Source organism: Drosophila innubila, chromosome X, assembly GCF_004354385.1.
Source record: "Drosophila innubila isolate TH190305 chromosome X, UK_Dinn_1.0, whole genome shotgun sequence".
Lineage (NCBI taxonomy): Eukaryota > Metazoa > Arthropoda > Insecta > Diptera > Drosophilidae > Drosophila > Drosophila innubila.
This window is the reverse complement of record NC_047626.1, coordinates 22,824,407-22,838,696: the sequence shown is the minus strand read 5'-3', so window position 1 is coordinate 22,838,696 and position 14,290 is coordinate 22,824,407. Positions and strand designations below refer to the sequence as shown.

General features: G+C 39.1%; 1 protein-coding gene across 2 annotated transcripts in view; it reads right to left on the bottom strand.

The window, feature by feature from the left end:
• Positions 1-278: 278 nt before the first annotated feature.
• Positions 279-14,290, bottom strand: part of LOC117789231 (glycine-rich cell wall structural protein 1.0) — a 115,336-nt gene continuing 101,324 nt past the window's right edge. Inside the window, exons 2-4 of one of the 2 annotated variants that reach the window (XM_034628330.1) lie at positions 7,762-7,917; positions 7,121-7,300; positions 279-1,547 (exon numbers count right to left, since the gene is read on the bottom strand). In XM_034628330.1, the coding sequence (XP_034484221.1) occupies positions 619-1,547; positions 7,121-7,300; positions 7,762-7,843 (1,191 nt within the window). In that variant the 5' untranslated portion in view covers positions 7,844-7,917 and the 3' untranslated portion in view covers positions 279-618. Of the gene's footprint in view, positions 1,548-2,721; positions 5,679-7,120; positions 7,301-7,761; positions 7,918-14,290 lie in introns of those variants that run through there. The other variant, XM_034628340.1, reaches the window with a different exon arrangement.

Sequence of the window (14,290 nt, the reverse complement as noted above, 5' to 3'; positions counted from 1 at the left end):
CTGCTATTTGAATTATCAGTTTCAAAATGGGATAGCCACTTACAGCACACGTTCATCATATCCGCTATAAGGATTCTAGACAATCGAAAATTAACAAATTAAACAATCCAACTTAAACTGATTTTGAAGATTGTTTTAATAGTTATTGATTTTTATGCGCTTTAAATTTCATTTATATAATATATTAAAGCATTTACCATTTTTACTTACCGTTTTCAGCTGAAAGAATAAAAGCAAAAACTCCATTCCCACTAAATTAAAGAAAACACTTTGTAGACTGGCTTTCAATTCATACGTACATATTTCTATTTACAAATTTTATTGAATTTCTGTAGAGTTTTCGTTTGTAAATTTATAATTTCTTTGTTTTCACAAATGTATGTTTTATTGTTGTTATAATAATGAACTGTATTATTAGTGTTATTATAATTGTATATGTAGTTGTAGTGGTTGTTGTAGTATATGTGTATGTATATGTGGTTGTTGTTGTGGTTGTGGCCACTTTATTGAAATGCCTCCAGTTGATAAACACATAAAATATAAAATATGGAAATAATTCCAAAATGTGCTGTGGATTCCATTCTGGATACCAACTCCTCCTGTGAGGGGTGGTGCTGCCTATTTGCCGTAGGGTGCTTGGGTGGGGTAACTGGCACCGCTGCCACCGCTGGAACCACCGCGTGATGCCGACGGATTCTCACTGAAGAGTCCGCCAAAGTTCTTCGAGTTGAAGATCTCGCCGAGGCCGCTGCCACCGCCACTTGGGGCGCCACCACCGCCGCCACCGCCACCGCTGAGCAGGCTGCCCAGGAAGCTGCTGGCACCGCCACCACCGCCAGCGCTGTTGCCACCAGCACCACCGCCAGAAAGCACCGAGCCGAGTAAGCCACCGAGAATATTGCTGCCAGATGATGAGCCACTGGACGCACCGCCGCCACCGCCACCGCCGTAACCACCGCTGGGCTGATAAGGTGCGTTGCCACCATTGTTGTTGTTGCCGCCATTGGAGGCGCCACCGCCTTGCAGCTGCTTGGCGATTTGGCCAGCAATGATGCCGGAGACAGCCTGACTCACCGCCGGATTCGAGAAGAAGTTGGAGAAGAAGCCACCCTGTTTGTCCTTGGGCTTCTGGGCAGCACCACCACCACCACCATTGTTGTCATAGCCAGGAGCGGGCGGTGTATAACCAGGTGCGGGCTGATAGCCACCGGGAGCTGGCTGATAGCCACCCTGTGGATTGTAGCCGCCCTGTGGATTGTAGCCACCCTGGGGATTGTAGCCACCCTGGGGATTGTAGCCACCCTGGGGATTGTAGCCACCCTGTGGATTGTAGCCAGCACCACCATTGTTGTTGTTGTTGTTGTTGGGAAGCGAAGGATAGAGACTATGACCGCCAGCCGAGAAGCCACCACCATATCCACCAGCACCAGCACCGCCGACGCCGACGCCGCCGCCACCGTAACCACCCTGTGCACCACCCTGGCCGTTATCCGCCTCTGGCAGCGGTGCATTGGGAGCATACGAGTTGTGGGTGTTGCCGCTGCTCACTTTTGTCATCACATTGCAGTTGCAGTTGCAGTTGGCAGCGCAGCAGCAGCGCAGTTGCCAGCAAGCAGATGTTTGTTAGCCACAATAAGCAATTGGTAAACAATCGACAGGGAGAAGATGGAGGAAAAAAAACAGACAAAAAAAAAACACAAAAAGCATTTAAAAAACAGAGCATAATAGAAAAAACATAAAAAACAAAGAATGTCAAATGAAATGCAAGCTGTTAACAAAATAATTACAATAATAAGACGGATGACAAAGGATAGGATAGAGAGGTGATGATGGAGGGATGATGGGACCTGGGGGATTGGGTGGAGGGGTTCGGGGGTTCATTTAGTTTGATTTGGGTTCGATTACTTAGCTTACGTTTAATTACAGTTGCTCGTTTCATTTTGATTAGCATTAATGCATATGTATGTATGCCTACTATCGATAAATTTATCGAATTATCGATGCAATATTTTTTTTATGGTGACAATAGCTTTATCATTATCGCTGCTGTTATCGATATCATTATTATTGCCAATTTGTGATCGATAAATCACGTGTTATCGATTATACCACTGCCTTTTTATAGATGTTTTATCATCTACATATGTATATTTTAGACAGAAATGGTATCGTAAAATGCATGTTTACATGTATCGATAGCATTAGCGTAGTCTTTATTATTGTTATCGATAGTTGATTATTGTTACACATACGTATATCATTATTGTTATCATTATTGATAATCGACGTATCGACTTATTTATTATAGCCACTATCGCTTTTCGATATATTTATCGTTAGTATAGTTATCGTTACAGTTATCGTAATCGTTATCGTTATCGTAATCGTTTTCGTAATCGTTATCGTAATCGTTATAGTTAATGCAACATTTTAATTCTACACAACTTTGAGTTTGATTTTGTTTCTTTTGTATCGCTTAGTTCTTATAAGTCTTCTCTGCCGTTTGGATTAGTAAATGTTTTTAAATCTTAATTCGTTTTTTTAAATGTTTATAACTATATATATCTATATGTGTGTAAGTATATCAGTAATGTTACATATAGAGTATATATTTTATTATATACTTATAAATGCGAATGCTATGTACAACGCCGAGTTATCATCAGAGTTAAGAGTGTGTATACGTTATCTGAATGCATTTAGACTTAAGACTTGTTTTGGTTTTGAGTAATCATTGTGAATACCTTTTGAATATACCTTGAATACCACTATGACTATCGAATAAGTACGATTATTTGTATTGCTCGCATGCACTTCATTCCTCCATTTATAGGACTAGGGTAGTTATAAATTTTTGGGGGGGGTTTCTATTTCTCGATTAAAGTATATTCGATAAAAATGCTTCTGTTAGTTCTTTAATACTGTTCAAATGGCAGTTTTAGTTGGGTTTCATTTAAATTAATGTGAATATGAGTGTTTGTGAGTGTTTTCAGCGAGTGTATTGAAATAAATGTGTTTTTTTTCGAAAAAATAATAACAACAATGCTCTCAATGTTTTCGGACGGAGTAAATATCTTCGGTTTTTTTGTTTCCTCACTGTTTAAATTTCATTTATTTATACACAAGTAAATTCATGTCAGAAATAATAAAAATACAATGAAACAATAATAAAATACAAATGGAGTCGATTGTGCTCGACTAGCAGATACCCTGTACACATGTTTAATACAAATAAACTAACAACAAAAGTATATATGAAATTTAAAATGTTGCTGTCTTGTGCAGTTTTTTGTGATTCTTCTGAATTGTTTAGAATATTCAGAAGTAAGGTTAATCTATTGGTATACACAGAATCAATGCTATATCTGAAAGTCTGCGATTGTATTTAGGCCAAAAGTAAAGTTAGCTATGTGATAAATTCCCTGAAATCAGACGAACAACTCTGTGGATTAATGAACGTCTGGTATGTATTGCATCTGCATATATGTATACAGGGTATGTTAACATACAAACAAGTAAATTATTTAACAAAAGATTTCATTTAACAAATAAAAGCACAAGCAATTTCATAAAGGTTTTCTAATATTTCCTGTGTATATATAAAAAATAATAATTAACTGCCCGCTCTTTGCAGAGTATGTGTTTCTCTGTGTATGTGTATGTGTGTGTGGTTTTTTGTGGTATGCAATATGTTGCAGTTGAGTGTACAAATGCTATTGTTATTTTCGAGTAAATTTGATTCGAGATGAGTTTTAATATTGACACTTTTGGCTTTTCAATAGTTTTTTCACTTTTTGAATTATTTCATTGCTGGCAGTTTTTGCTTAAGATTATAAGTAATTGAATTTTGTTTTTATTTTATACATTGTTATTGTTGTCTGAAATCGAGCTGTTTTGTATTTTTAGTTTATCTGTCTGTTGATTAAAAACAATTGCATATTTCTAGGCGCAAACATTTATTCGCTCTCTTAACTCCATTTGTTAGTTTAGATATATATGTATATAAAAAAAAAAACAGTTATAGTTATTATTATGTTTAGTTGTGCACTTTGTGCACAGCTCAGATTTCTAAATATTTTTTTTCTTATTATTTTCGTATTTTTGTTTTTGTTTTGATTTTTTTTTTTTTTTAATTTTTTTGTTGCATTTTCTGCAGTCTAAAAAGCAACTTGTTATGCACTTTGATTGACATGCGTATATATGTATGTATGTTTTTATCTACAACAACTCTGAATGGGCCATCAGCAGCAATAACAACAAAAACAGCAACAGCAACAGCAAGACCAAGTAGGCAATGATAGTCTGAAATGCTTGCGCTGAGTTTACCACAAAATTCGTAGCATCAACATCAACAAAAATGAAATTAACATCAACATCAAAGCTGTTATCTAACCAGCACATAGACATGTGTCTGTGTGAGTGTCTGTGTGTGTGTGTCTGGCCTGGACCAAGGTCTGCGGCTGGTAACAGGCACTGGACTAAGCCCGAAATTAAATTCCAATTTAATTGAGCTGCAAAAAACAGAGAGAAGTGCAGCCAGCAAGAAGCTTTTGGGCCAACAGTACTAACTGATAGTTGAACCACACAAATGAACTAACACACACACACGTACACATGCACAAAGCGAACACAATATTAAATTGAAATTACGTATGCTTGTGTGTGTGTGTGTTGCAGGCGAAGAATGTTAAAAAGAAATTGCAGCAAATACTTAGCTACAACAAATGCATGCAATATATTCCATTTATTTTGAACTCAACAAGAATATACATACATACATATGTACATATATTTAGTACACAAAGTCTGTGCTAAGTTTGCTGTAATTGCGCTTTGTTATTTAATAATTGCTATGTTCATTCATTTGGCACGGACGTAAGCGAGACGGCAAGCAAACGCACTCACGAAACTCGCAGTGCGTCTCGTTCTTGCACGCGCGATCAGTTGTAGGAGCTGCAAGCCATCAAAAATCGAAGAGAGAGAGAGAGAGAGAGAGAGCTTTGAGTGTAGCTGTTGCTGTTATTGTTGCTGTTGTTGCTTTTGCTTAATTATAACTTAAATTGGCGCCCCAATAAACCAAAAGAGATAGAGAGAGAAAGAGTGAATTAAATAGAAAACGCAATTAAATGAAATAAAAAGCGATTTAAAAAATTCGCACAAATAATTTGAGTTTGGATTTAAGTGATTTGTAAGAGTAACTGTTGTCGCTGCTGCTGCTGCATCTTATTACGTGCTGCCATTGTGGATGCCATTGTGGATGTTGGCCAGCAGCAGGACGAGCGCTGCCAACAGACAGATGAGTCCAGCGTTGGAGTTGCCACCTAGTTGCCCCGCTGCCGAGGGATGCGCTTGGGTCTGACGATTGTAGGGATTCTGTTGGTTCTGGTTTTGATACTGTGGCGGCGGCTTATTGTACATGTTCGCATTCTGATGATGGGTCTGATAGCCCTGGAAATTGCTGCCATATGGCGCCAGGCCGCCACCGCCGCCGCCAAGGATGCCCATACTGGAGCTGGGCATACCGACGCCAGCGCCGCCACCGCCACCACCACCGCCCGGTGGTCCGCCAGTACCGGCCGGTCCCGAATAGAAAGGCAATTGACCAAATACGAACGGTGGATTGTAGGGATTCACCGGCTGCAGGCCATGCATGGGATATCCTGGATTGAGGACGCTACCTGGATGATTGGGTTGGGGAAACTGTTGAAACGATGGTGCTTGCGTGGGTGAATTGTATGGAAAGATGGGCATATTGGGTATTATGGGCATATGATGCTTTGCCCCAAACACATAATGCGGATCGATGCCCGTGGCAGAGGCGCCGGCAGCGCCCACATTGCTGCCATCCCCATTGGCGTTCTGTGAGCCCCCGCCTCCACCTCCTCCTCCTCCACCACCGCCTCCGCCTCCCTGGCCGCCATTTTGTGAGCCGCCATGGCCGCCCGATGATGATTGCGGTTGGTTGCCATTTTGATGTGCATTGTTATTGTTGTTATTATTATTATTGTTGTGATTGAAGTATGTATAGGTGTTAAGTGTGGGATTCGATGAGGCGGGCGCAAATATATTATTCTCTGGTCCCGTATTTAAACTGGATCCTATTTGTGAATGTTAATTATCCATTGCCATGAGTGAGAAAGAGAGAGAGAGAGAGAGAAAATAGTGGAATGCATTTTTGGTTAGTCAGCGCTGAAAGCTGCACAAAACTGCGACTACTGCAGCAGAGGTGAACGTGTTAAAGAGTGAGCGAGCTGGCAAGCATCTACTATGTTAACCCAGATGCATTAACAGCCTCTCTCAATCGTGCACGCCACTTTGCGCTCTCTTGCAGAGCACAGACTATGTTTTGCAGCGCTGAGGATCTCGCATTATGTTATTAACATAAGGCAGCGCTGTGAACATAATCTGAGCTTAACAGCAGTCGCAGCAGAAGCTCGTGCCTACATATGTGCGTGTGTGTGTGGGTGGGTGTGTGTCAAAGAGAGCGAGCAAGCAAAAGCATGTGTATGTATACATATATATGTGCAATGCAGCTTAATAGCTGCTCGATGAGAGAATGAATGAGCGGGCGAGAGTGCGTTTTGTGAACAACATATTATAATAAAACCAATGAACGATTGGGAGAGAGAGTGACATATATATATGTATATATGTAAAGCATAGCATTTGTGTGTGTATCATGTGTTTTTCCTCTATTTAATTGCACTTGCAGTTGTATGCAGGGATCGTAACGGTTACAAGTTTTTAAATATAAATGACATGTTAACATTGAAAAATAACTAAAAATTTAATTTATTTTTTATTTGATAAAGTCAAAATTAATTTTAATAATTAAAATAACTCTTATTTGCGATCCCTGGTTGTAAGTGGATCTATTATTATTATTTAATACTTAAAGAAAAACATAGAAAACTTAAGGCAAATGAAAAGCAACGAATAAAAACGGCTAGTTTTCAATTTCGAGTCAAATCCCCGCGATCTGTCAAAACGTTTGTCGAACTGTCGAGTGAATTTTGTTGGTGAGAAGCTCGCCCGAAAGCAGAAACACAAATGAAACAAAAAAAAATATATATGGGGCAAAATAATGAGAAATCATAATAAAATAAATGAAATAAAATACCTGACGGATTAACCGAGGACGAGGGATTTGCCTGGTTGGTGTTGGAGCCGCTCTTGCGTTTACAGGTCGGATAGTTGCCACAATCCTTGCCATCGCGTTGGTTGTAGCTGCACGAGTCGCTGGTGATCACACACTCCTCGGTGGGCAGGCAACCGATGTCGCCACAGCCACGTCCATATTCTATATATATATATGTATATATATATACATATATCCCGACACAACGATCAGCAGGAGCGAGACGGGTATAGCGACGTCGACGAAGACAGAGACAGTCGTATTGTTGTTGTGTGTTGTTCAGTGTGTTGTTGTTGTTGTTATTGTTGTTGTTGTTTGATTGAGGAGGGGTAAAATATTCAAAATAATATAGAAATTATAAATTTAAATTATGGTACGATGAATAACGATGACGATCATAATGATGATGATGATGTTGATTGATGATGATGATCAGACATTACATATTACAGTTACAAGTTACACAGTAAAAGGAGAGAGAGAGAGAGAAAAAGAGAAAGAAAGAGAGAGAGAGAGAGAGGAGAGAGCGAATACTCCAAAATAGTGGGGACATAACAAGGACAACAGTATACAAATCGACAGCGAGTGAGAAAGTGGGATAGCACTATATTACGTATACGTACTGGAATATGCGTCCACATGATGAAGTTGCAGCAGCGCCGCAAGCAGCAGCATTAGTGAGAGGCGTGCCACGCCCATTGCCATTTAATTTAGTTGCAAGTATAAAAGCTTGACTCCAATTGAAGACGCCGCTGATGTTGCTGTTGTTGTTGATGCTGCAAAGATAGAAACAGAGAGAGAGAGAGAGATAGGTTGAGTGTGTGTTATATAAACATGTCTTCATATTATTTATTTAGAAGAAGGACAAACGGAACCGGGGAGACAGGACGATTGCCAAAGCCAAGTTTATTTATCACATTGACAGCTGGGCTCAAGTTCATTGCGGTTATTTGCGTCAGACGGCGTGGCAGACGCCAGTCTCTGCCACAATGCAGACCAAATGGCGTCGCATTTGTTTGGCGCAGTTTTCTCTTCCCCCACTTGCCCCTTGTCCCCTTTTCACCTTCCCTGCCGCATGTGGCACGCCCACAATTCGCATTTCTTTTTGCCTCCGCCTCTGTTTATTTTCCCCTTTGCACATGTGGCAGCCACATTTGTTGTTTTAAGTGTCAAAGTACCGAGTAGCCTGTGGGGCATGTGGTATGTGGCATGTGGCATGTGGCAGGAGGCACCTTGCCACAAATCTTTATTGCTTGCCCCAAGGCAACAACAGCCGCCTTATATTCCGATTGATAAGCAAATGATAAACAATCATATGCACCATAGATTTCTTTATAGCAAACTCCTTTCCATGATTGACTGAATGATTGACTGACTGATTGATAGACAGCTATTTCCACCAATACATTACTTTTAAAGAGACTTGTTTTGACTGACTGATTGCTTGATTGAAAACACTTTCTCATGTTCCTTTTTATACCCTGAGCCCATTGAAAATGGGCAAAAAAGGGTATAATGTGTTTGGCAGAATGTATGTAATAGGCAGACTCCCAAAAGTATATATATATTCTTGATCGGGATCAACAGCCGAGTCGATTGAGCCATGTCTGTCTGTCTGTCCGTCTGTCCGTCTGTCTGTCCGTCTGTTTGAACGCGTCGATCTCAGAAACCATAAGAGCTAGAGGCTTCAAACTTGGTATGTAGGTTCCTAGATACCATACGCAGATCAAGTTTGTTTTTATTTTTGGAGCGGACCAGTATATAGCTGCCATAGGAACGATAGGTCAAAAATCAACTTTTAGTATAAAAAAGATTTTGGTTTTTGAGATATCTTAACCAAACTAGTAGAATATGCATCTGGGCTGGTATTATACATCCTGACCAAATTTGGTTCAAATCGGTAAACTACATCATAAAGCTGCAATAGAGACGCTTAATCGAAAATTAAGTCTTAGTATGAAAAAGTTTTTTGTTTCTTGAGATATCTTAACCAAACTGATACAATATGCATCTGGGCTGGTATTATACATCGTGATCAAATTTGGTTCAAATCGGTCGACTATATCATATAGCTGTCATATGACCGATTGGTCAAAAATCAACTTTTAGTATAAAAAAGTGTTTGGTTTTTTGAGATATCTTAACCAAACTGTTTGAATATTCATATAAGTTGGTTCTGTACATTCTGACCAAATATGGTTCAATTTGGTTTCATATATCATATAGCTGCCATAGGAATAATTGGTCGACAATCAACCTCAGTACAGAGTACCTGGGCACAGGGCATCCTACTGTCGAGCGTGCTCGCTGTAACCGCCATCTTGTATTTTCCCATCCATTACTGCTTTTATGTTTTAAATTTGGACAACAAACCGTAATTCATCATCTGCGCAAATGATTTCCAACATATATAAAACTTTAATTGAAATTTCACATAAAATGTTGCTTTTAAAAAATATAAAACTACAAAAAAAAGTTCCACACGCTTAACGTTTGTTATTTTACTTTTAAATACATTTGAAAGCAGTGTTGAAAAATGTCGAATAATGCTTTTAAGATTTGCAAACAAATTTAGAATGCGTTTAAACGACTGTTAAATGTGCAACTCATTCAGTTCCGAGAGGGGGCGGTAGGTGACTTGGGGTGGGGAGGGGGAGGAAATGTGAGGCATGCAATTGCTGTGAATCTTTCGCCGTTCAACATGTGGCACATAAATTGAATGCCACTCGACAAATGTGCCACAATTCAAAAGCAAACAATTTATAGAACTTTTTCATAATTTCAGGCCTCGCTCGGAACTTGGCTAAATGTGGTGGGGGAGGGGGAATGAGGAATGGGGAATGCAAATGTTGGGATTGGGGAAAATGTTTGCCTTCAAGCTCCATTTCCATATTCAAATTGCCGCAAAAATGACGAGGCAAGTTTTCATTTACTGTTGTTGCTGTTTCTTTTCAGCGGGTGGTGATGAAAGAGGGGAGAGGGGAGAGGGATGCGAAACAAAATGTTGCTTAGCCCTCGAAGGAAATTAATTGAATAGCATTTATTTTTTCGATTTTAGGCGATTTTCCTTGTTTTTTTTTTGTCGTATTTATTAATTTTTCATAACAAGGAGTGGCAGAAGGGAAGATACAGAGTGAATAGGAGAGATGAGGAGGAGGGCGACATTCCACAGGAAATGAAAATGAAAATGAAAAGCAACCGAATTGCTGGCCAAATGAAAACGCATAAATTGGGCGTCTGGCGATGATTTGTGCGCTGCTTCATTTGTCCCACAGAATGCCGAGTGGAATCCTCAACCCCATCCCCATCCTCATCCCCCATCCCCATGCCCTCTCTATATACTCGCCCATCTCCTATTCCATTCTCAATCCGTTCTCCTCGAATGCGGTTCGACGGCGGCTCTATAAAATGAAGGGGAATTGGATGCCACAGCCTCTGACAGTCGCCTCCGGTCGAGTTGCAGCTGCAATTGAAGAGATGCCTGCTAGAGATGTGCACGTGACACGACACGATGCAACATCAACCTCTAAATACAGGAATACTTTACAAAAATAGACATAAAAATTGTCTATATTTTTTTATTATACATTCTTGGCAATTAAGAAATAGAAATTCAGTGACCAAATATATTAAAATCGAATAGTTGATAAACTTGCAGAGTCCTTTAATCATATATCTACTCATGGATATTATGGTATTACGATATTCACAAAATTTGGTCAGGATGCATAAGACAATATCAAAATCACAATTTGTAAAAATATTTCATATTTATTGCACATATGTTAAGAAATAAATTATATACCCTTATCGAGGGTATAAAAAGTTGATATGATATATTGATAAATAGCAGATGACCACAATAATTCCTCAAAAAATAGCATTTATTTAAAATATAAAGTTGCATATCTTGTATATTAGAAAAATAGTGTGACCAAGATTCGTACAAAAATCTTTGAAAACACACAAAAGTACCACAAAATACTAGAAAAACATATTTTCCATATAATAAAGATAACTTGTATTAGGATTTTAGTTTAGATTTCGTCGTAATAGAATATTAGGGTGATCAAAAATGATATACTTAATTACAACTGTTGAAATAATTTTCACCCAAGTGAAGAAATCAGATTTTTCTAAAAGCGTGAGTATAATCCGTAAAGGCAATTAAAATACTTGAAATATTTCGAATTTTTTTCCTTCGTACGTTATTACTTATACATGTTGTGAACAAAAAATGTGCCATAAAATGTACTTAATATTTATAGAATACTAAAGTCATTATTTTAAATTGTTTGATAAAACGTGGATTGGTTCAGGAAAAAACTATTTCTACAGTATTTTCAGTGCTATAGATGACGTAATAAAATATCTAAAATTAACTAAATATATCAAAAAAAATTAAAATAGTCTTTTGAATTTTATATTTCAATGAAATTATAAAAAATAAATACATATATTCCATGCTTAGATCGTTCATGATCTTGACACGAAAGTTAACGAAACACGATGTGCTCAACTATTAGTTGAAACTAAAGTTGAAGGGTTGTAGAGCAGGCACAGGGGCGGAGCTGCAGGGTGCTTAGGGGGCAAGGAGAGGGGCGTTATTCCCGTCTAGAGTTGAAGTTGCAGTTGTGAGGCACCAGAACAAAAAAGAAAAAGAAATAAACTGACACTGAAATGTGTTTCGTCTGTTTCTTTCTTTTACGTGTATATATTTTTTGTTAGCTGTTGTCCTGCGGCAAAGGCAGCGCACACATCATTTCAGCTGACACCCCCCTCCTCCTCCTCTCCTACTCCCCCTGCTCCCACTCGACGGTCGACGGTCGACTGTCGACTGTGTCCGTTTCGTGCATTCGTCTGTGTTTTGGGGCATGTCCCGGCCGACGGAAGCCAAAAGTGGAAATGCATGATAAATGACATGAGATTTTGTTTTCTTCTTTTGCTTTGCTTTTTCTTTTCTTTCCGTTTCGCCATTTTTTTTTCTTGTTTGCCTCTCTGTCTCACTCTATTCTCGCCTCTCTGGGGCGCAACAACAACAACAACAATCATCATTTTTTTATTTTAAGATACAAATGGACGAAAATTGTGAAACGATGACGTCGTAAATGTTTTGTTGCAACATTTTTTGTGTGCCACACTCGCTCGCTCTCACTGTCTTCCCCCCTCTCCGTCAGTGTGCAGTCAAAGAATCACACAAGTATAAAAACAGCAAAGCAAACTGTCCGCGTAACGGAAGCACAAACTAAAACAACTGCAAGAGGCGCCCCAACGACTCAGAACAGGACACAGCTCAAAAGAGTGGGAGCTGAAGGAGTTGAAGGAGTAGAAGGAGTAGGAGTTGAAAGAACAGCAGCAGAAGATCGACCAGCAGGAGATTCGTAATGCGCTATCATTAGCAAATAATTGAAAACTCAACTCAAATAATTACAAAGAAATTAAGAACAGAAAATATTTTCATTAAGAAATGATTATGAAAATCCTTCTAAAGTTTATCCATTAAAACCTACTTTTTTCAATCAAAAAGTAACAAATTTTATTTTATACATTGCTTTTACTATAACTTGTCCAATTTTTTGTAGTATTTAGTTAAGATCTTAGCTAATAAAATAATAGTTAGGAAAAAAAATACTATACATCTATTTCATAGTTCTTTTTTTTTACATATTTCCGAAAAAAATACATCAACTCATAATTTTATATATGATTGCTTATGAAATAGTACAAAATTATATTAATGTTCTTGAAAAGTTGCAAATAGTTTATTTGAATAATTTAATGGGCTAAAAAATTGGAATAAAAATTATCAAAAAAATTTGGCAAATATTATAAATATTTTTTATAAAATTCCACTTTATTTTAAAGATTTGCTGTCTCGCTTTCAATATACTATGCATATACATATTGTACATAGAATGCAACTAAACCGTGTAGGGTGCATATTTGACGCTAGCAGCGACGTCGACAGCGACGTCGGCAGCGACGCTGGCTGCGTTGTGGTTCGCGAGGCATAAACCGAAAATTCACACTTGGTTACTTCCTTCATGACTTTGGATATTATTGTGGTTTATGTTAGTGCTGTCACTTGCCGCTTGCCGCTTGCTGCTTGCCCCCTGTGCAACATGCCACGCCCCAACGCCCCGATACTTCGTTGTCCCGAGAGTGAGGCAGCCGCATGTTGCCTGCCGCTGTGTGATGTATGACTCCATGAAATGCGATATATTCATGTTAAATTATTTTTGCAAAAAACGAAAACGAAGCTCAAAACAGCAAGGGAGAGAGAGAGAAATAGAGAGAGAGAGAGAGAGAGAGAGAGAGAGAGAGAGAGAGAGAGAGAGAGAGAGAGAGAGAGAGAGATTTTCTACGCGGATGCGGATGTTGAGTCGAGTTGGGCAAGCGGCACGTTTGGCTGCTTGCTTTAAGTTGCAACTTTAAGCAACTACGCCAAGTGGCGCCACAATGTTGCAAGTTGTTGCTGTGGCTGCTGTTGTTGCTGTTTTTGTTGTTGTTGTTGTTATTGTTGCCAGCTGCCAGTTGCATTTTGCAATTGAACAAACAATTAAAAGTTTGAAATATTGTGACAGCATTTTCACAGTTAATTGCACAACGAACTTGCAACAAACTCTTCAATCTCCCCTCGCCCAATAGCCGACCCCCGTAAACTTTCGGCCAGTCCAAATGTCGATAGCCAAAACACCTCATCCACAAGCTGCAACTTTCATTCATTACTTTCAATTCATTTGAAATTTGTACCCAGCCTTCCTTTAATCCCCCTTTTCCTCCTCCTACTCCTCCGGCTACGCCTCTGTCTGTTTCATTTGCTCTTTTGACTCACTCACTAGTTGCACAGGTGCAAAAGAAAAAAAAAAAAAAACAGATAATAAAGACACAAAGTTTGGCGCTAGTTCTGCACGATTTTTTCAACATTTTATTTGGCTGATTTTGCAGTGGAAAGGTAAGTAGGAAAAGAGCGCAATTCGTACAATTGTTAAGTGGCAATTGGCGCAGCAGCTGCAACGCCAGCGGCAACTGACAAACTGACAGTCATTTGTCATTAAACAGGGGCGTACGGTGGGTAGGTGGAAAGGGGGGAGAGGGGGAAAGGGGGCCTTCGTGGATATGGCAATATGATGAAACCCTGCTCCACTTTGC